Source organism: Actinia tenebrosa, unplaced genomic scaffold, assembly GCF_029948245.1.
Source record: "Actinia tenebrosa isolate PJP-AT-01 unplaced genomic scaffold, QUT_ActTen_1.0 PGA_scaffold14__42_contigs__length_11649687, whole genome shotgun sequence".
NCBI classification, from domain to species: domain Eukaryota; kingdom Metazoa; phylum Cnidaria; class Anthozoa; order Actiniaria; family Actiniidae; genus Actinia; species Actinia tenebrosa.
In genome coordinates this window covers 11,188,917-11,211,815 of record NW_028292574.1, presented here as the reverse complement: position 1 = coordinate 11,211,815, position 22,899 = coordinate 11,188,917, and the positions used below count along the sequence as shown (strand labels likewise).

General features: G+C 37.1%; 3 protein-coding genes across 4 annotated transcripts; 1 reads left to right on the top strand and 2 right to left on the bottom strand.

Moving 5' to 3' along the window:
- Positions 1–90: 90 nt before the first annotated feature.
- On the bottom strand, positions 91–6,575 carry LOC116291366 (uncharacterized). The gene is made up of 8 exons (XM_031698536.1): positions 6,464–6,575; positions 2,784–3,092; positions 2,245–2,415; positions 1,961–2,070; positions 1,595–1,814; positions 1,295–1,483; positions 927–981; positions 91–852 (listed from the first exon to the last, which is right to left on the bottom strand). Exons 1-8 carry the CDS (start codon positions 6,513–6,515, stop codon positions 831–833), a joined length of 1,128 nt encoding a protein of 375 aa, XP_031554396.1. The 5' UTR covers positions 6,516–6,575; the 3' UTR covers positions 91–830.
- Positions 6,576–9,578: 3,003 nt separating this feature from the next.
- On the top strand, positions 9,579–16,839 carry LOC116291386 (C-C chemokine receptor type 1). 2 transcript variants are annotated; one of them, XM_031698554.1, is made up of 3 exons: positions 9,579–9,797; positions 14,132–14,312; positions 14,596–16,839. In XM_031698554.1, the coding sequence occupies exon 3, from the start codon at positions 14,608–14,610 to the stop codon at positions 15,643–15,645; it is 1,038 nt and encodes a 345-aa protein (XP_031554414.1). In that variant the 5' UTR covers positions 9,579–9,797; positions 14,132–14,312; positions 14,596–14,607; the 3' UTR covers positions 15,646–16,839. The 2 variants fall into 2 exon arrangements, with proteins under 2 accessions (XP_031554414.1, XP_031554415.1); XM_031698555.1 differs by lacking the exon at positions 9,579–9,797 and adding an exon at positions 12,329–12,445.
- On the bottom strand, positions 16,081–22,888 carry LOC116291385 (uncharacterized). The gene is made up of 9 exons (XM_031698553.2): positions 21,788–22,888; positions 20,935–21,118; positions 20,606–20,681; positions 20,065–20,171; positions 19,841–19,975; positions 18,492–19,719; positions 17,783–17,904; positions 17,377–17,453; positions 16,081–16,955 (listed from the first exon to the last, which is right to left on the bottom strand). The coding sequence occupies exons 1-9, from the start codon at positions 22,273–22,275 to the stop codon at positions 16,865–16,867; spliced, it is 2,508 nt and encodes an 835-aa protein (XP_031554413.1). The 5' UTR covers positions 22,276–22,888; the 3' UTR covers positions 16,081–16,864.
- Between the last annotated feature and the right edge of the window lie 11 nt (positions 22,889–22,899).

The window sequence follows — 22,899 nt, the reverse complement described above, 5'->3', positions numbered from 1 at the left end:
GGAAATTATAAAGTCAAGTCCAATGAATCAAACTCGAGACCTCACAGGTGAGGTGTGTGCTATCCTGCCACTAAATCATTCAATAGATCCAATACTTGGTATCTTTTATTGGTGAAATTAAGATTTTACTATTTACATCGTAGACGTGCTTTTTAAACTAATACCAACTGAACATTAATATGCATTTGTTCGTCTGATTTTCAGAATCAATAGTTTGTTTGTGTTAATGACCATGGTATCTAGTGAGTGAGGTGAATAGATGGATGGAGGGAGGGAGGGATGGAGGGATGGAGGGATAAATGTGTGGAGACCCACGGATTTGAGGTTTCAACTCTATTTCCTATATAATATACACATTTCATTTGCATAAGATCTTTTGATCTTTAACATAATGCATTATGGGGTAGATTGGGGTACCTAACCTTAAACCTTGTTTGACGAACAAGTTCCATAAGGTCTAGCCCGGGTAACTACAATACCTTATAACGCATGAAAAACAGAGAGTGTTTTTACCCAATCCACACCAGAATGCATCATGTTTGGGGTCTACGAAAATGTCATTTTGTTGCGCATGATTCCCATAGTGCACTGCGGTTCTAGATTGTGTAAACAATTTATACATGACCAGGTAAACAAAGACAAGTACTATGTTTACACTGGCCAACCCGAGGTGCAAGGCATGCGTAAATAACACTCAGAACGAATTTGGTGCTAGAGAAATAACATTCAATATCTCTGTCTTATAAAGTCGTTTGAATGACACCTGAAGATGTTTTTTTAGCAACTGGAAGCGTTACTAAGGGATACCTTAGCAACCAGAGTCAGTTTATTTAAGCAGTCGCAGTCAGCAGCCTGTAAGAAAGAAAATGGGTCGTGAAAACACACCAATTACCAAACGAGGTTACAAACTAGACTACAGTACTTACAGATGTGAAACTGCAATGATGAAGGCCAGTGGGGACACGACATTCCTTGCGACAGCTGAGGACATCAAATTTACAGCATTATCTCCAACACAGAACAGAAAATAATACTTACATTTATGAATTGTATGACGTCAACGCCGCCATATTGAATGACGTCATATCCATGTTTAGGGAGAGACCTAGGAAAGTCTACACCAATGTGATGCCGAGTCCAGAAATAGAACCCGACACCCACCCCCCTGAAATAATTGCAATACACTTGTCTAGGTTTTTGGCCTGTTGCAAATCAAATCTCAAATTCCCAACGGTCGCGTAATGACGGACGTGGTGTAACGTTTATAACTTTATAGTTCAATTGAGTAACGTACCGTTTGAGTCACAGTGTTTTTCTGCACATTTAGATTCTTCACATTTGATTTCTCTGACCACGAGTATCCCAGCACAGGATGAATCAATCTCTGTACACGTTCTGTTCTGCCAGATCTGCCCTGGTGCTCCTGTGCAACAGCGAGATTTACAAAAGGTCTCATCTGTCACCCAAACTGTTATGTTTAGTCCTGGAAATGGTCATGAAATATCTTTAGTACTCTTTTCATTTTCATCCCATCCCATTAAATCCCATCCTATCCCGTGCATCCATAAAATAAATAATTGCTTCATTTAAGTACCTTCCGCACTTTCAGCGACGGTGAACGAGTTCTTGTCCACAGAAAGCCCAGCAAACGAACCAGAAGACACGGCCTGCTTGAGCACAACAGCGGGATCCTGGAGACTAGATGAATTCTTTGGCCCAAAGACCAGCACATAAGCAGCGATGATACTTCCTCGAGTGAAGGTCAAGTTATCCATTCGTTGGTAAGTTGGATCGTTGGCAAAGCTTGCTTTGATCTAAGGAGAAACAGATAGATAAAGGGAATTGCAAATCGTGCTTGCTAACTCGAGGGTTGATTACAAGATGGGATGGATGGAGGGATGGAGGGATGGAGGGATGGACGGATAGACGGATGGATGGATGGATGGATGGATTTACTTACAGCGTTCTCCACTTTGTACTTCAGGTTGTTATACTGTGGACTTGTAGTGACTGCAAGATCGTCATTGTACGCTTCGCTCGTGAACTTCATCGAAACGGAGAATTTTCTCACTTGAATAAAATATAACATTCATCTTTGAGAACGATAACACTGACTGGAGTATTAAGGGCAGAACCCCATCAATAACCAGGCAAGCAAGCAAGCAAGCAAGCAAGCAAGCAAGCAAGCAAGCAGTATGCAAAGAGAAAACATAAGAGGTGAGTAGAAACGACAGTTAGTTTTACCTGGACATTTTTTAGTGTTACAATTTTGTGTTTCCCTGTCACTACCAGTACAATTCAACCCTTTGGCCTGTGGAGGAGGGTTGGTACAGGTTCGTGTTCTGTACTGGGTGCCATTAGCACACGACTTGGTGCAGGCAGACCAAGATGACCAAGTATTCCAGTTGCCATTGACTACCAAATTAAGAAAGCCAATTATTTATCATATTACTTAATAAAATAGATGTTGTAAATCTCGCGTTCAGATAGGTTGGGCGCACACTTTCTTTTTCGTCAATCGTATCCAAAATAACGTTTATTGTAATTTGCGCTACGCTCTCTTGTGTTATGCCAATCCTCGCGTGCTTTATATCTCAACACAGCACGCGCGCGCGTTTTTTAACACAATAGAATATCATACTTTGAACTTTGAACTTTGAACTTTGAACTTTTTATTTATTAACACACATTAATAGAAATAAAAGAATTATTACAAGGACATAATTATGGAAATTATAAGAGCCAATGATTTACAATTGAAATATAAAAAAAAGAATAAGTACCTGGTCCAGCTTGTGCAGATGATGATGGGGAAGAACTCTGAGTTGACGATGGTTGGATCATCGTGGATGACTGTGAAGGCGAAGAGGGAGACGGGGTCATTGATTGTACCACACTCACCGAGGACAAGGATGAGGACGAGGACGTTGATTGAGCTGATGATGATGTGGAGGCAGCAGCTGAAACAGAATGTGTTGTCATGGCTGGGGTAGAAGAGAAGTTGACAGCCGATGAGGTTTGGGAAGAAACCATGGAAGACGATGAATTGACGGTGTGAGAGGCAAAAATGGTCATAGTCGAGTTATCGAAGGCTGTAAAAGATAATGTAGACAGTCGACATCATTATCATTATCATTATAATCATGATCATTATCATCATCATCATCCTCATCCTCATCATTATCATTATCATCATCATCAGTATCATCATCATCATCATGATCATTATCATCATCATCGTTATCATTATCATCATCATCAGTATCATCATCATGGTCATCATCATGATCATGATCATTATCATCATCGCCATCATCATCATTATCATCATCAGTATCAACATCATCATCATCAGTATCATCATCATGATCATTATCATCATCATCGCTATCATTATCATCATCATCAGTATCAACATCATCATCATCATCATTATCATCATCGTTATCACCATCATCATCTGGAATGCACAAATACTTATTTTTCCCTTCGCATCTAAATGAGGCTGAAATTATAATTCAAGTGTGTTCACCTGTAACCACATTGTATGACATTGTATGTGGTGGTCTTCCTTTTTTTCATTCTTTGTTTTCTCTCCATTCTATTGCGAATGTGGATTAATTACTAAGAGCCCTTTGTCTTCCTAACGTTTTCTTTCTAACTTTCTACTGTACAGTCTTAGATCTTCGGTTTTGAACTCTGTTCATTAGGCGGTAAATCTTGTATTCAACTGTTCAATCAACCCTTGTTTCATTTTTGTTTTTGTTTTTGTGATCCCTCAAACCGAATTTGAAGAATTCCGTTCGATTTAAACTGTTCTGAGAAGGTTAAGTTAGGTATATGAGCTTTAAAACACTCATTAATAATTTATAAGCTTATGGTCCAATTGGAGCCACCATACGCGTCACGTGCATGAACCTTTATACCCGATAAAGTCATCTTCATTAGTATTCAAGTGATTTTATATAAAGACACATGTGATCTTTATATAAAGACCACTCGAATACTATGAGGATGACTTCACCAGGGATGCAGTATGCATCCAAGTTTAGATGAAGACATAGAGCTTCATCGAGGTCATAGTCAACCCTAAAGATCTTTGACCAACGTGCCTGTCTTTGCCTTGGCACGCAATATCCAACGTGTGGGAGCTTCTATTGAATCTGGTTGCGCATGCCCGTGACGTCAAATCTCTATCGAAGTATAAAAATCCATGTTCGTGACGTGTATGGTGGCTCAAGTTGAACCAAAATCTTATAAATTGTTCATGAGTGTTTTAAACTGTTCAAAAAACTCGTAGATCGTGTTTCATCAGATATAAAAGCACTCGGCTACGCCTCGTGCTTTTATACCTGATAAAACACTCCTACTCGTTTATTAAACAGTACATAATAAATTTTACATTTCACTTAATTTCGCGCGGAAGTAGCTCACTCTGTCATAGCCGACATTAATTCTTAATCTGAACAAAAGAAAGATAGAATGACAAATATTGACAATATCTCTATGAAAGGAAACCTAGGTTTGAGACTCGTAATGTCTTCGGCACCTGCTAGTTTATATGCCAATATGAAACAAGATAATCATGATATTCATTTACCTGAATGTGATAACTATACATTTCTGTGGTATTTTACCGGCAATTTTGAAATAAAATGTGTGGAATCCTTATTTAAAAGAAAAAAGGAAAAGAAGAGTCGAAAATACTCGACAGTACTCAGAAGGGGGAAAAACCAAATGAATGTATCATACTAGACATTCTTAATGACTCGTAGAGTAGACAGTTGTTTTTCGTTTTGTCTTGTTTGACGAAGTATCGCACCTTGCTTCTCTAAGAGGAATTCAAATCATTCTTTCCAAGCACTTTAATGACAGGTGCTATAGATATAAATAAATATAAAGTAAAAAATGGATTGAAATATACCGTTCTAAAGATAACTAGAGAGGACAGAAAATTTAAAAAAAATCATCATTCGAAATAGACTGACAGCGAGATTTTGTTTTTGTTGTCGAAAGAAAACTAGATTCTTCGAGGTCTTTTGTTGTGCTAATTTTGCTTGAAATTGCTTGATTCATCGTGCGAAGAGTAACACTAATAAGAAACATTAATAATGAACAAGAAAAAGAGAATAAGACGAAGTCTGTTTCTAAGCAACCAGAATATCAATATTTACTGACGAGATTACGTCGTAAGTATAAATAAATCAAGGAGAAGCTCACTACAGGGAAAAAAGGACGATTTTATTCATATCGCTAATATTATGAATCGATACATATGACTGTGTTTTCACAATTTGAGATTCCCTGTCGAAGATTCATAAACCTCTGAAGACTTGTTATGTAATAGTTATGCTTTTTTCCCGTAGTTTAGGCCGAGGACGAGGGATTAAAACTAGAATAAAACTAGAATACCGACGCCAAGCACAATCGCCATGTTCCTATATACTATTAGCCATGCTCATAAAAAAGTGTTAATTTCGAGAGCGTGCCATATAAACCTTAACTTTTGTATCAAAATAAAAAAATAAAATGAAATAAAATAAATGAAAAAAATAACAGAAAAACAACAACAACAACAACAAAACAAAAAACAAAAAAACAATGAAACAATATTAAGGAATAAAAACTAGAAAACTTATTTTCAGTGAAATAACAACGCCACAGATGAGAATATGTGGACCGCATGGCACTTATGAAATACATGAAGATATAGAAATAAGGATAAGTTATAGTGCTTGGGAACGAGGTTATTCCGGGCGAAAGCCCTTGGAATTAAATTCAGAAAAATTATTTTCCGACCTCGCTGAACGACGCCACAGAGCATTGAAGGTTCTTGTCTCTTTTTTGAATAGCGCAATTTTTGTAGCCATTTGAGGTCCGAATTTTGTGGCCATTTTTGAAAAAAAAATCTCTTCGTCTCATGGCACTAAAGATATATTTGTCCTGGAAATCTTGGTGTCCGGATTAAAACTTCAGAAATCAATGGGCGCAAAAATTTGCACCTCATCGCTGAAAAAATCGCCCGTGTAAACGAACCTTATGAGATAATGTCTTTAACGTCGCATTTCGTGTCATAAATGAAGACATTCAATGGATTCGTTTGATGTATTTATTCAAGATTTTTGAAGTCTGTTTGTGAATAGAAAAAGTGAACGAATCTAAGCTGTTGAAATCCTTATCATCTCTCAAGGTGTCAACCGTGCACGACTTCTTTTTAGTGTTGCTACCTTTTGAAGTAAAAACGACTTTTTTGTGGGAAGTGAAAAAGGTTTTTGTTGGAGTGAGTGTTTTACTTTTAGTTCATTCACAAACGAGAAAAGAATTAACGCGCCAAACGTTGGGACGCTGCGCAATCGAAAATCGCTGATCAACGAAAACTAAAATTAGTTATCATCCGTTTGATAAAAACTCGCTAGCCCATAGTCACTGTAGATTACTGGTGTTGAAAGTAAGTTGGACTCACCCTTTGATGTCTGGAAGGCTAGAACGAGACTGATGATCAGAAAGGCAGCCATTTTTTCCTTGTTTTCTTTAGTTCCGTGCCGTGTGAGAGGGTTGCGGTTCAGAGCTCAAAATCACCCGGACTGCTAGTGAGATTAGTTTAAAGAATACTGTTGCTATAACAATGTATACACAAATAAGGTTGACATACATAACACTATGGCAACCAATTGTTCTCAAGTATGAAGGTATTTATAATGTACAAGCAATGGAATATAGGCAGAATATGAAAGATTGAAGTTGATTGGAGGAAACAATAGGCCAATTAAGCTAAACGTAAACGAAAATACGCGAATGACGATGACAACAATGATGGAAAAAAAATTATTTTTTTTTGAGATAAAAGTGTCCCATTTTCAGCGATCAGGATATTCTCGCTAAAGCTCATTAAGTCTGAGAATTAATGCATGCAGCGTAGGTAGATCATCTCTTGCAGTTTGTGACTACAAAACCACACAATGAAATATCGTGGTAATCAAGAGACAAAACGATCCTGAGGTCTTGTGTTGTTCGTTATTAAAAATACGTGTTATTAAGAATGTATGAACATGATACAAACAATGGAGAAACAACAAATATGACTAGGCTTCAAAGTGTTTTGTTTCCTAGATAGGCCGTGACTCAACGGATTGGTTTGTGCACAGAATTTCCTAGAGGAGCTGCCACGCAGATATTTCTCTAATGAGAATATAAAATACAGATGTAGTGAACACTCTTTCGTAGTGTAATCTTAAATTTGTATGTTTATCACTTATTTATTATTTATGTTCATCGCCCCTTTCAAAGGTTTTCCCCATTTGTGCAATTTCAAAGTCGAGAACCACAATACTTGTGGAAATTTTTCTGAAATGTTTTAAATTGATGTTTCAAAATGAGTGAGCAGGAAAATTGATTATATCAAGATAGATATAATCATTAGTTTATGTCGCATGCGTTCTGTTCATACTGGAGAAGAAAAAAGGACTAGAGCTTTTAAGGTTTCCGTGTGGTTACCATAACAACAGTTCTTAGTTTGTGGATTCATTTAGTCCTTGAGTCCACTTTTGACCATTCTTTCTCTTATTAATTTTTATGCTCTCCCGGCTTGAAAAATAAAGCAAAACAAAAGTGCTGAATGAAAAATGGATAATATTTACTGTGTGTAGTTCACCAAGATTCATTCTAGTCTCCATAAGTTTTATCGTTTGACAATTCAAGGGACCTTAACGTTTCAAAACTTTCACTATCTTGGTTGTTTCGACTAACAGGCTGATGTAAGTCTGATAGTCACTCCAGGTCTTTAGTTATGGAAGACATTTCTCTTCTACAAAAATACAGTGTGTTTCAATCCATGGTTACCTTGCTCTATTAAGTGTTTTGTAGCTTATGAACTAGTCTTTAAGTGTACTTTCATGTTTAAGACAGTCTTTCTCGTTATCTCTAAGACAAGAAACAACATCTAATTAATTATTAATAAATGCAGAAAAAGTAATGAAAAAGCTAAAAAAAATTTAAAAAAACCTGAAAAGTTTTGAAAAAAGAATAAGACTCAACGAAAACAGAAAGCTATTCTTTAATATTATGAAATAATAATGATACTAATAAAAATCATGCGACAAAATGCACCACAAATAGTGTAAAAATGCCTCAAGCAAAGATGGCCAGGACCCCCCGTGCAAAGATTCTTTTCTTGTCTTTACTACAGCGAAAATCTTTAACTTATAAGGATAAGCTGAAAGTTTGCACGATCAATCTAGAAGTACAAAATAATAATCATGAGAGCGAGCGAAATTTTAAAACTGATTTCAACAGAAGGTCGACTTTTGTTTGAAATACAAAACACCAGTAGGTGTTATGTATATTGGCTTGGTATATTTAGGATATTTGGCGCTGAGTATGTAATTGTCTCGTGTCGGTTGTCATGTGTGTGGATATTAGAGTGATTCTCATAAACCCGTGAAATAAATGTTAGGGTAATAAACATTACTTAGAAAACTCATGAATACTTTATGAGGAAAACTAATAGAAATCATGACCATGAAGGAGGTTTAATATCTGATATAAATTCGTTTTCATTTGCATAAACTTGAACTTGGATTTTCTCTATCAAACTTGGTTCATTTCGTTAAGAATTCGGTACAATATGAGAACATACATCATGAGTTTTCTAAGCCGTTTTAAAAAACTCGAAGATCGTGTTTTATCGAGTCTAAAACCACTCAGCTACGCCTCATACCCGATAAAACACTCCTGCTCGTTTTATTATCCATTAGACTTAAAAAAACGAAGTGATAAAATAGAGTCAATAGACTTTCACTGCAATACTTAGTTGTTTCACTATTAACTGCTATTATGCATTAATATGCGTTAATAGATGTTAATAGCTAAATTTGTTTCACGGGTTTATCAGAAACACTTCCACATGGTTTGGCTTCTTGTAATCAGTAGAATTAGCCAATCAGAAACAGTTTGGTATGTAGCTTGGCATTTATCCCGAGGGTGAAGGGGAGGGGATATTTGGAGGAATTTTGGGGAGGGAGGGGTTCGCATTGCATGGTGGGAACCCCAAGACATGTTTGATGTTCTCCGAGGATCATTTTTTCCGTGTGCGGGGGGTGGGATGGGGGGAAAGGTATCTTATAATATTCCAATAAAGTAGACAATCCATCCCCCTCTACCTCCCCATGCATGCGTTGAATACTGATCGATCCCTAGAGAGTAGCTTTTATTTAAAATAGCTTATGACATCATGAGATGCATTGAGTTGATATCTTAGAATACGCGCGCACGTTCTTCCTTGCATGACCACAGTTGCACACTAGAGCAATGTCTGTCTGTATGTCTTCCTAGCATAACTTTTCTTGGCATGATGATAACGCGCTGATAAAGTATCCCTGCTTTACTGACATCAACTAAACAAGTTTCTGTGCTCGTTTTCCAGCCACTTAAACAACGACGAATAAAATGAAGTTAAGTATATATTAATCATCCTCGTTGATAAATCATCACCAATTTTCCTTTCAAGAAAAGTGCTTAATTAATCTCATTTTATCTGTATGATTTAATATATTATCATTGTGTTCTTTCTCTAACAGCACCGAATGAGTGACAACCAATCACCTTTCGAGTTTGACAAGCTTCCCTTCCGACCTTGACCTGATTGATCATTAGCAACTCGATGTGGTTTAATCAGCATTAGTGACAAGAATCGCTTATCGAATGAACCGCTAATAAATTGGCTCTGCAGTTTATGTCTAAGACAACAAGAATACAACATCGGGAAATGAGGCTACATCTTCGCCGGGTGTGAAATAGAGGTATGAGGTTTGTGTTGGTAGTCATAGAAACTGTAATGAGAGATGGAAGGGAAAGTTAAAAAAGCACAATAAGGGGAAAAAGTAAAACGAAGCAATGAATATTCAACATTAGCGAAAAAACAAGTCATTATGCTGAATGAGAATATCAATCTCTTGCCTTTCCTCTGTTTCTGTTTTCACAGATAACCGAGGTGTGTGTCGGGTAGGACTTTTTGTCAACAGTTTTAATCCTTTTTCACCACCTTACAAAACTACGAACTAGTTTTCTCCCTCCTGGATTATTTTTGTTCATTTTTCTCAATTCATTTAAACTTTTGCTTAGCTCTACGCATGCAGCGGATATTGTCAGTTCCGAAGGAATAAATATACTAAAAAATAGTTTATTATGATCAATGCATTTAGCTTATTAAAATAAGCATGTAGCTTAGCTCATTGGTAAGTGAGAATACACAAATAGTCCGGCCGAAATACAAATAGAAAAATAAAAATACACAAATTGTTTTTCAGTAATTTTGGTTTGTTTGATGTCGTTTTTGAATCTAATTTTCGCGTTTTGGTTTGGATTAGATTTTACCTCGCAAGACTGAATCACATATCATGATATGCAATTAAAAACATCCCAAACTGAAACCGAGTAAAGTATACCGAAAAACCTAGAAAAAACAACGATACAAACAAATGAGTAGGAAAAAACCTACATTTCTCTTTTTTCAAATAATGGAGTAGAATTTCGTGAAAAGACAGATAAAACAGTTGACAAATGATGCTTATGGAGCAGAAAAATGCCTTGGGGCGAAAAGGACTGAGATAAGGTTAAAGCTGGAAATTTTTAAAAACCTTTTAAAGGTTGCCTTACGGATAATTTACAGGTTATAATTGTCTAGCATAATGACAATATTGTATTTATTTAATCTTATTATTTATCAAAGAGAGATATTGAAAAATCATCATTGATATATGCAGGGTTTTTACGATAGTTGTTTACGAGCGAGAACAATAGACAAATCTTGCTGCATCTATAAACTGTATGCAGAATTTTTCAATTTAAAATTCAAAATATTTTGGAATACTATGAACAAACAGTAATACCAGAATTGTATAGAGTAAATTAAGTTTGATAAATTGATCAAAACAAGCTATGTACGGAAGAAATCTCTACGTCAGACAGAGTATTTTTAAGTTTGTTGTTGACAATATATGAACTATAGGAAAAACAAATCTCTTGAACATCGCCACTTGAAATACGATTTGATTTGCTTGAAAGTCATAAATCACTAGAATTATGCAAGAAAAATGACATACGAACAGCTAACATGTAAAAACAGCATTGTCGCTCTACGATGAAACTCTCAATCAGCTTAACAGAAAATCTTTACCGGACTGGACGTAGCATGAATTAAGCAAGTAACTGAGTAAGTTCTGTCTATAATTAAGCTTGTCAAGGAGAACAAAAAGTTAGTTTACTTATAGAATTTTTATGCGTGACTTGGTTCAAGAGCTTTCGATGTGTCGATCTTTTGGGTAAGCCTTAAAACCGTTCACAATGAACAATTCGAAAAAGGTAGCAATCAAGGTTTTCGTTCTAAGTGTTAATACGTTCCTTGACGCACGTACAAAAAAGGTACCCTAAAACACCGCAAAAGAGTTGAAAATATTATCTCAAAACCGCTCCAGGGTAAAAGAAAAAAAAAAGAAAAAAAGAATGTCGATCCTGCACGATAATAGTCAGTCGGCCTAATACAACGTACTTTTATCGAGGGAAAGTTTGCTTGGGCTTCCGCTTCTCAGACCATGTCATTCTCTTGAGTATTATTTCTTTCTTCATCAGTGAAGTTTCTCATCTCAGCCATGTCATTCTCTTGAGTATTATTTCTTTCTTCATCAGTGAAGTTTCTCATCTCAGCCATGTAATTCCCTTGAGTATTATTTCTTTCTTCACCAGTAATGTTATCTCATCTCAGACCATGTCATTGCCTTGAGTATTATTTCTTTCTTCACCAGTAATGCTTTTCATCTCAGCCATGTCATTCTCTTGAGTATTATTTCTTTCTTCACCAGTAATGTTTCTCATCTCGGCCATGTCATTCTCTTGAGTATATTTATTTCTCTCTTGTAACGTAATTCTTAGTTGCGTGAGCCACAGTTTTTTCTTTTCTGCTCCTTTTTCTTCTTTTCTCACTTCCTTCTATCAATTCTTATTATATTTTCTAACCTCGGATTGACAAACTCAACCGAATCGACAGCCACACTCGTTGCTTTGCTTTGCTTTGCTTTGCTTTGCAACACACTCCATCGATTCCATCTCCATGTCTAATTATATATCTCAAAGATCAATTAAAGACTTCACCTTGTATTTTCAATTCTGCAAATGGATATTTCAATGACCCACTTGACACATAAGAACTTCTCATATAGCGCGCTCTACTTATTAAATTAGATTAATAGAGGATCAATATCATCCACCCTCCTTATGTCAGTTGGTGATTAGTCTTAGTTGGTACTTAACGTCATTTAAAAATAAGGTTTTGTGTATAATAATCAGAAGATTCGGTTTAAAAGACTAACATTTCATCCTATGGGATTCACAGTAAGGCAGAGCTTGCAGTAGAGAGTTTAAAAAATTCTCGTCAGTACGACAATCGTGAAAGGTCAGTTGATCAGTAAAAAAATTCTTTAAAATTAGCAAAAATGAATCTTAAAATCATCTCCAATTAGTAGATAAACAAAAGAACATTTGTCTTTGGGGGGAAGGTTTCAAAAGAGGAAGTAAGATACAGGGAAACGATGAAAACGTGGTCGTGTTTGCCGTTTGCTTGAAGGAAAAACGGGTATTTTAATTATATAGACTGGAACAATAGAGCACATTCAAGTGCTTGAAAACGAATTTATGCGGGTTAAACGAAGATCTTTATGTTCATGATAATATATACACATGACTGACATGTGATATAGAGGCTATTGCAACATATATCTATTTATTTATCAATTAAGCCCCGTTTTTTTGCGATTTTTTCTGCGATTTTTTTGCGATTTTGTCCATAATAAATGATGGTAAAAAATTTACTTGTAAAGTTTCTTTTCAGGATAATTCCAAGATTTTCCTAGACGAATGTCTCTTTTGAAGGATGAGACAAAAGATTTTATATTTCCGAAAATTGCTACAAAAATCGCAGCAAAAATCGCCGCAAAAATCGCCGCAAAAATCGACAGTGTAAACGGGCTTTAAAAAAAGGACGTCAAATTCGAAAGACACGCTCGTTTTTATTTTGGATTGATTGAAGTAGAGCTCGAATCTCTGAGTACAGGAATTAATTAATGAAAAAAAAAAAAAAAAAAAAAAAAAAAGCAGTTTCTATCGTATCATTTTTCATTTTCGACTCATAAAGATAATATAACGGTGTTTCAATTCCCGGTCCCTGATATAAGACAAGAACACTGATATTTAAGCATGAGTATAGTCAAGTGTGTGGCGGATCTGTAGGGAATCGAACAGATATCGAACAGCCATACAATATTACACTCACGCATAATGTCTCTGGTATTTCCGTTGTTAGTGCGCTACGGCAGCATACAAACTAGACCTTGATATTAATGTTCAATATAACTATGATTATGAACACGATAAAGAGAAATCCGTTCCGCATTACCTGGAGTATTTTTAGTCATATCTTGTAGCTTAGGCATCGTAATTTATTTATTTAAGTGACTAATATAAGTTCTTATTAACCATCCCCGCGGGCTGTTCTTCCATTGGCTACAATAATGCCATGTATCTTCTACCTTCTTCTCTCTCTTTTGTAGAAATCTCCTACATAATACTCGTACTTTTATCAGTATTCCATCCTATTCCATCCCTCAAGGAAATCAGTATCTTGATCGTTAAATAATTCTAATGTTTATTCTTTTATCCCGTCCCATATTGACAGAAATTCGCCACCCATATTCGCCACATTGCAGTCTTTTCTCTTTTTCAAAAGTTAAGTTCATAGATTTTGCCCCATCCACTCCTAGAGAGTACTGACATTGTATCTCCCCCTCACCTCCCCCCAATGTCATTCATTGTCAGTATTTGAATTTCTAATAAATGAAGAGAACAGATACCACCCTGCTAAGACAAGCTGTAGAAGTTTTATCGTCATTAGATTAAACGTACTGAGAATTAAACAGATACGATGAATCTAGAACCTCTTTGCTTCGATTCCCCTTATGCGTGCTTAAGCCTATATTCGGTAAAATCCTCAAATCCTCGAATGAATATTGCCCATGCACTTAAGTCTAATATAAGACAGTTCTATAGCAACTTGTTTTACATCCACTTATGAATCCTATTCTAGATGTCACAATTACCACCTTAATGGACCTGTACGGATATCACGAAGATATTCACTAGTGCATCTTCAAGACTGGCTTATGGGTCAACACACTTGAACGCGAGGACAACAAGACGCGAGAGAAAGGATTCCTTCTCGCACCGATCGTCGCGCCGTACTTGGGGAAAAGAAACAAGAACACAAAGTAAGAAAAAAACACGTTTGATATATTATTTTATTTTTTGGTGGTCAATTTATTGATGTTTACTTTGCTTGTGAATAATTATGATGTTATTAGGGTTTCATTTGTCGACTAAGTGTGAAAAACATACCAAAACAAAATTAAAAAGCCAGCTGCAGTTGTTTTGTTGAAAAGAACATCTTATTCTGTCAGCTTAGAAATATTAATTTCATTTCTAGCGAAAGAAAACGGGTCGTATAACTGTTTTCTTTACAGTGTCTTTACATAATTTTTATTTCAAAACTAGAATCTGACGAAGATGATGCCAAGCGCCGAAATTGCTCTTTTAACTTTATTTTCAACCATGGCGACTATTGGTTTAGTTGGCAATCTTCTCGTGTGCTTCATCATTCAGCGTAACAGACCAGTCAAAAGACCCATCAACTATCTATTCCTAAACCTTGCAGTATCTGACGCTATCGTCTTGTTATTTCTGTCTTCAAAATACGTTTTGATTCACACATATGAGCATCCTACTGGAAATATTGGAGACTTTCTTTGCAAGTTCCTAACGGGAGGTTCACTAGCATGGACAGGTGCTATATCATCTGTATGTACAATGATTTGTATTTCATTCGAACGCTTCTACATTGTCCTAAAACCATGCTACTACCTTAAAGTCTTCAAAGTATCGAATATCAAAGTTGCTTTAGTGTTCTCGTGGGTGTTTGCTGTTGTATTCAACATCCCTTTGTTCATATTCGGGAATTTTGACGCGGACAAAGAGCACTGCACTGAAGCTTGGCCTCCGGGAGGTTTCTCAAAGTTCTACGCATTGACATGGCTAGCCGTTGTTGCTGTTATTCCTGCTGTAGTAGTATTCGTTGTCTATTCACAAATTATTTACATTCTGTGGATAAAGAAGAACACAACAACAACAGCTATAACAAGAACTGCAATGCACAAGGCAAGAAGAAAGGTTACTAAAGTGGTGTATATCATTAGCCTGATCTATTGTGTGAGTTGGTTCCCGCCTCTGATTATCAACGTCATAGCTGTTTTCGCGCCAAATCGACATATCGGTGACGTCACGTACGAAGCGGCTGTGTTTCTTATTGTCATCAATTCATCTGTCAACCCGTTGGTCTATACTTTTCAAAGCGCACGTTTCAGACAGCATTTGAGACATTTGTTTTGTAGACGCAAAGCAAAGAATAGTGTTTGTCCACAAGGAGGGGAGACAAACCAGGCCGCGTGGATACCCCCCCTTAGTAACAATAGATGTAATGGAGGACAGGTGAAGGAGCTTCAGGTTGCATCTCAAGACTTGTTATTCCTTTGGCTCACAGGACCGTGAAACATACAACCCACAATCCATTGCGAGAGATCTCACGTCAATCATTATGACGTCACATATTAGTGTTTCGTGGATTGATATTTTCTAGAAACGTCTGTGTGTTTTGCCTATCAAACCCGTCTGATTATGAGAAAAACTACACCCAATAGAAGTCAGTAGTGCAAAACGGATCTCAAAATGAAATATGTCGGCGTTATCGTGCTTATAAACCCACTTTGATAAAACTGCAAGATTCGAAATTGCGAGAAAATTTGAATCGTCTAACTTGTGCTTTGATCTTCCTTATCAAAACACGATTTAATCGATCGATACAAAATCCCACGAGAAAAAAATAATCAATTCATCGAGACAAGAATTATCTGTACTGAATGAAGGACTTGGTAGCCATGGTAATGAAGATCCACGTCAGCACATAAATCAATAGAGCCAAGGAACAGTGACTATAATATATTTATTTTGCAAGGAGTAATGTGGTAGAATGTATTCATACATTATCATGCATCACGTATCTATACTAACGGTTATAATCCCATGCACGTAGTTGTCTATATTGAGTACACAGACAATTTCGCCTTTGGAAATAAAACTGTTTCAAAGGCGCTTGTCTTATGAGTCATCGCGGTAAATCATAACGAGAGTCTTTTAGAAGCCAAAACCAGGCTAAACCAACATGTTTATTGTAGTGAATACATCTCTTTTTGTAGAAATACACGCACGGTCAGTAATGAGCGGCTATTAACGATAAATTGAAGTATTCACTGCTCAGTACTAGAGTGCACGCACTAAATCCGTTAACATTAATTAGTACTAATTAGTACTATTTCATACAGAATCCTTTGTTTTCTATTGTTTATTTATCACCATTTAGTACTAAAAGTTAGTATTTGTTTCACGGGTTTAGTGCGTGCACTCTAAGATGAACAGAACTAGTATCAATGATAATTAATTCTATTGGCTAGTAATAATATTTCAGTTGAATCGAGTACATAGCTTAATATGCAAACAATCTCAAGCAACAGCAACTATCGTAGGGCGCATGCGTGGACTTGGGTTAATCCGCTTTGAAGTCGTGATTATCTCATGTGTAACTCTAGAAGAAAGAAATCTATCCTAGAATAACTAACGAAGCTAAGCGAACTAAACAAAACTACTACAAAAAAATTTCCAAGAAAAAAGGCTTGTATTTTGAATTTACTTGAACGTAGTTTTCTTCTTGGTTTTAATCTTGCTTGTTGACTTTTTCTTGTTTCTTTTGTGCGAGTTGTTTCCTCCAGGCAGGCATGCTTGAGTTCTTCTCATCTTCTCTTATCCTAAACCAAGTTAAAAAAAAAAAAGATTGAGAACAATTAAGTTAAGGAATTTGCAGCCCCATTAGGACATGAAAACCTTCAAATGACATCGTAATCGTCTATTTTACGAGGGTAGCATTCAATAGCCAGTGTATAAAAAACCTCTGACACTCGTTTTTCGATCAAATTGGAATTTAGAAGATTATTTTTTTGCGTAGGGAGGAAGGGAAATCGAAGAAAAAACCCTCGAAGCACAGGAGAGAACTAACAAGCAACTTAACTCACATACGACACCGAGTTGGAAATCGAATCCGGGTCGCCCTGATGAGAGGCGAGCGCTTTTACCATTACGTCATCCGTGCCTTCCCTAACTCCATTCTGTACTCACATTGTTCTCAAAGCGTCGCGTCTGCAAAGACCCTGGGTTCCAGTTCACTCTCACCTGTCAAGTTCCCTGCGCTGCATGATGGGTATTTTCCAGGCAGGAACTCCTTCCCATTTATTGCTCACTTCTTCTTCCTGTTAGAAATCAAAAGAAAACTCCATAAGAAACAGATATAAGCATAGAACAAGAGGAATATCTCGCGATAAATGTAATTCAAGTTAACCAGAAAGCTCTCAGTAAACTTGCATTAAGTTTACATTGATCGTGACCAATTTTTTTTCATACATCTCATTGAGCGATTTTTCCGATTACTCTCCGAAATGTTCCCGACTCTTCATCGAGTTTTTCCGAATACTCTCCGAGTTTTTCAAGCCTTCTTTCCTTAACGACCGGTACTCCCAGGTACTCAATTCCAGACCAAGGCGTCGGGTTTTACCCTATACTCAATGATAGTTTTACTCACTTTTTTTCTCTTCTCGAGTTCTGCAGACTGTTCCTTCATGATGCGATTTTTTAAAACTTGACGCTTCCATTCTGGCAAGCTTCTCCAAGTTTCATCATCCGGCAGTGATTCTGGTTCTAACGCTAAACCATTAAATTTTCTATTAATTAGTTGGTAAGGTCTAACGAAATCCCCTGCATTCTAGCTAATTTTGAAAAGGAAAAATGTTTGTGGGAGAGTAAAGCGCAACACAAACACTTCCAAGTATTGCATGGTACAGTAACACGCAGTGCTGCAGGTAAGTACAGGAAAGCACGTCTATGTTCTGCGCGCGACAGAACAAATTGGTTCAACAGGTACAGTACGGTACAGCATGGCACAGCAAACCACAACACAGCACTACAAACCACAGCACAGCACGGCACGGCACGGCACAGCATAGCACAGCAAACCACAACACAGCACTACAAACCACAGCACTACAAACCACAGCACAGCACGGCACGGCACGGCACGGCACAGCATAGCACAGCAAACCACAACACAGCACTACAAACCACAGCACAGCACGGCACGGCACGGCACGGCACGGCACGGCACGGCACAGCACAGCACACCTACTTTACCTTTTATGTTTGTGCAGCGCACATCAAGTAACATAGAATAACGCAACCGATACCATAACACCAGTAAGTATTCATAAGAGAAGACAAGACAAGACAAAACTTACCTGAGTTTGAAGCTTCACCAAAATGCGGCAAAGGTATGAGTTGTTGTTTTCGTAAAGGTACAAAATCCTTCTTGACTTCACTCTTCTCTCTGGGTAAACTCTTCGACTTCTCGTCATCTGTTGTGGTATCATAATTTTCTTCATCCAAAACAGATTCCCGATCAGTCTCTGATGAGTGTGGAGACGGACTAGGCCAAGTGTCTGGGTTTGGACTCATGGATTGGTCTAGCGACTGTTCATCAGAGCTCGACTCAAACGACTTCTCTTTCTTGACTGGAGTTTCAAGAGACTCAGGAGATCTTGGTGGACCATCAGGGCTCTCGGACCTCAAAGAGTCGCATCTAAGGGGAACGGTATTAGCAGGACTTGGTGATGAAGTCATAGAAGTAACACTATCTTGATCCAAAGCAACGCTATTCTCTTCGACAGGATCAGTGATTTCATCCACTGGAGATTCACTCTCATTTTCGTCCATATTTTTATTCTCATTCTTGATATTCTCATTTACTGTGTCTTGTTGAGTTTTCGAGACGGTGACGGGAGATTTTCCGCGAGAGCGTGAGGCTTGAATCTTGGACGCGAATTCCTCGACATGTCTTGCTGCTATTTCACCAGAGCGGTGATCAAAGTCATGAACAGGTGTCGGGCAATTGCATCCATTCTGTAGCTTGGTATTCAACATTCGTGTGCACATTTTAGCCGCGTTGAGCACTTCTTCTGTCAGCTGTTCTTGTGATAAAGCATCAAATTCAAGTGCATTTTCTTTATTCTTGCTGTACGCATCAACATCTGACGATACAAATTCATCTTCATTGGTCTTTTGAGTCAAGGAAAAAACAGGCGGTAACGGCGAGTACCTAGACATGTTACCGTTATCCATCAAATGACTGCGAAGGTTCTTGTCTTCTTTCTCATATGTAACCACCACTTCAGACTTCTCCTTAGACTCTTTCTCCTCTACCTGATCAATGATGACGTCATTCCACTCATTCGTCTTGCCGTACAGTAGAAGTGGAGGAACTGGGGACGAGCTAGGCGAGACTTCAGGTGAGCACTCAAGAGGGGGCACATCGGGTCCAACTGCAGACTTAGGGGAGGGGGGTCGTTCGGCTGGTTTGGGTTTTTTCTTTAAGACGTGCAAGAATGAAGAGCCAGTGTCTTTCTCTACTATTTGTTTGTCAAAATCTTTTGAATAGTTACTCATTTTCGCTGCTCTTATTTTTAGAATCTGAAAAGTTTTTCAACAAGAATAGAACAAAGAATAAGAATGAGAACAAATGAACTGCAACGACTTGTGTAGAATGACAATAACAAGACGGTTTGAACAAACTGCCAAGAAGATTGATCACCTTGGAGGCAGCATCCTTCATGTACTCGTAGCACTGTTTGTGTCCGTATTTATCTGCTAGATCTATCGGGCTCATTCCACTGTTATCCTTTAACTTTGTATCAAGAAGAGCTACTTCAACGAGGAACTGTATAGCCTAGGCAAAAAAAAAAAAAAAAAAAACACAAACAATTATTATGATTAAAAAACAAAAACACACAAAAACAAAGAAAATTATATATGTACCTTGTATTGCCCCTTCTCTGAAGCATCATGTAGAGGTGTTCCTCCAAGAGAGTCTTTGACGTTGAGATTGCTGCGCTTGTGAAGCCATTTTAGAACTGTCACATGTCCTGAATGGTAAAAAATGTATTTTCAGCATTTTATCAAAACCTAATTATATTCCCCTGAAATATTTATCATGATCTCCTTTTTGGAGCATATATGATAGAGAATACAATGTTTTTATCAAGTATAACGTGAATATTTAAGTCATTTACTCATGGGTGTCATTTGCTGCATTCATGTCTTTGTAGTTCATTTCTGTTGTTGTGTGTTCAAGTTTTCGGCAAACTGCATATGTTAGTTGAGTTTGTTTGACATGTGGTTCTCTCCCTTGCTACAAGGAGTTTTCTCAGGGGGTCTCCCATTTTCCTTCCTGCGTACAAAATAACATGTGAGTTGAGAGTTGTGTGTTGTAAATATAGAATGTAGTGGTAATGCGTGTGGAGGGAACCTCACAGAAGAGCCCTGTATGGGGAGTGGTGGTTGTGTAAGTATTAAGTACCTTCACCAGCAGCATAATGGGCAGGTGTTGCGCCTGTGATGTCTGGTTCTATTTCTTTAGCAAGACCCTGCACAACCTACAAATAAACAAGAGAGATATTCAAAACTGTAACAAATGGAATGTGCACATCTTCTGGGATTTTTCCATTCATTTTTTATACATTGCATTTCATTTAGATTTCAAAAATATAAAAATGAAATGGAGAATAAAAAAAAGGGAAATGGTGGAAATAGTTGACAGGCAACATTGAGCCAGAAACTTGGTATGACTGTCCTAAAACTAATCAGTTTTAAAACTACAGAGTGAAATACAAATAAGATGCCACATACCAAGTATCCCAGACAATCAAGGTGTCCATTCTGTGCTGCTGCATGTATCAAGTGCATCCCATCTCTACTTTTTGTTTCACATCTTGCACCAACAGTATGAAGGTATTTGAGGCAACTGAAATGGCCATTTTGAGCTGCGAGGTAAGCTGGTGTGGTTCCATCTGTAGCTCTCTCATTGACAGCACTGGAAATAGAAAATGAATGAATAAAAGAGTGAAAGAAAAATGGATGAATGATACATGGTTGAAAGAAAAATCAAATGAAGAAAAATATGGTAAGGAAAAGAAGGTACTACAAATGAATGGATGAATGTGGAATAAATGGATTTTAAGAAAGATGGATGGAATAGTGGGATAAAATGTGCGAGTAAACAGAAAAAAATTACGCATTATGATAACAAAATGCATGTAAAACTTGGTAAATATTATTTTGTACGATCTGTTAAGAAAATTAGTTGACAAAGTTTTAAAATCCTGACAAAGTGAAGTGAATTTAATCAGTTAAGTATAAAATGTTACTGAAGCCAATTCCTATCAATGTATGTGGAATTATTTGGAAACTAATGAGTCATAGTACCTTGGATTAAAAAAAATACAATTAAACGTTTCTCTTTTATGCACTGAGAATATTCTTATTCAAATTTTAAAAAAAAGGTAATCTTTTAAGCTTGTCAAAAAAAAAAAAAAATCCTCCAAAAATTCCTGGATTATTTGGTAGTAAAGCCAAGGTATAACTTAATCTAAAAGGGTCCAAAAATTTTGAAAGTTTTAGAAAATTTAAAAAACAACATGCATAACAGCTGCCCTATTAACATATTAGCACATTAGATACCAGAACATTAAAATTTTCTTACACTGGATTTAACTTTGATATCAGGAATTCCAAGCATTTCAAGTGGCCACCAATTGCTGCAAAATGCACGGGAGACATCTTATTCAGGGTCTTTAGCCTGGGATTACATTTAGCTTTTTCAACCAGCCATTTCACGATATCTAAGTAGCCGAATCGTGCTGCCAAGTGTAGAGGTGCATGCCCAGAGTTATCGGTGACATCAGGGCTTAAATTACATTCTTGGATGAAGAATTTCACACACAGTAATTTTCCTTGTGTACAAGCGTCGTGTAGCGGCGTAGCCCCATTTTTTGCTTTTAGTTTGGCTTTCATTCCAGTCTTTTCTACCATCCACCTAAGGCAATCTAGTTTGCCATATCTTGTGGCATGATGTAGCGCTGTGGCGCCGAATGAATCGAAAGCGAACGGTACAGATCTCTTTAGGGATTGCAGCGTAGAGATATCACCGTCTCTTGCAGCAGCCAAAACTCTCTCAGCCTCTTCCGCCATAATGAAATTTAAACTTATCTCTACAAAGAGTCAAAGATAATCCATTTCCTCTTTCAAAACTTTGTTTACTTTGCGATAACTTCTTTCGACTTCTGGTCCCTCTGAGTCTCAGGAATGATCTTGAATAAGTAAGCTTATTAATTATTGAAAAGATTCATGTTATCAGCTTGACAATACTTGCCAAACATTTGGTATCTAACGAGTAAGCGACCACACAGTTGGGATGATAACATTCATGTCTTCAGCCCACGGTATCCACTCCTTGTGAGAACAACTCACCATAAAAACAACGACAAGGAGAGAGATAAATAAAAATTTTTCTTTTATAAGTCCCATTTTACAAGGTTGATGTAGCGGTTCTAGAAAAAGTCGTGGGATACGAAAGAATTCTCGACAAATCTCCAAGAATTCACAATAAGCCACAGTAAAATCCACCTGTCTGTCAAACCAGCACGACATTTTCTTCCCTTTCGATCGCAGTAATGACGTCGTTAGCAACTTTTTCAAAATTTCCAATGGGGTTAATATTTTAAATAATTTTAAGACCAAAAATCTCATGAATAAATAAAATAGTTTGTTTTCAAATTAATCCGCCATCTTGGACGTGTCGAGGAAGAAAGCCTG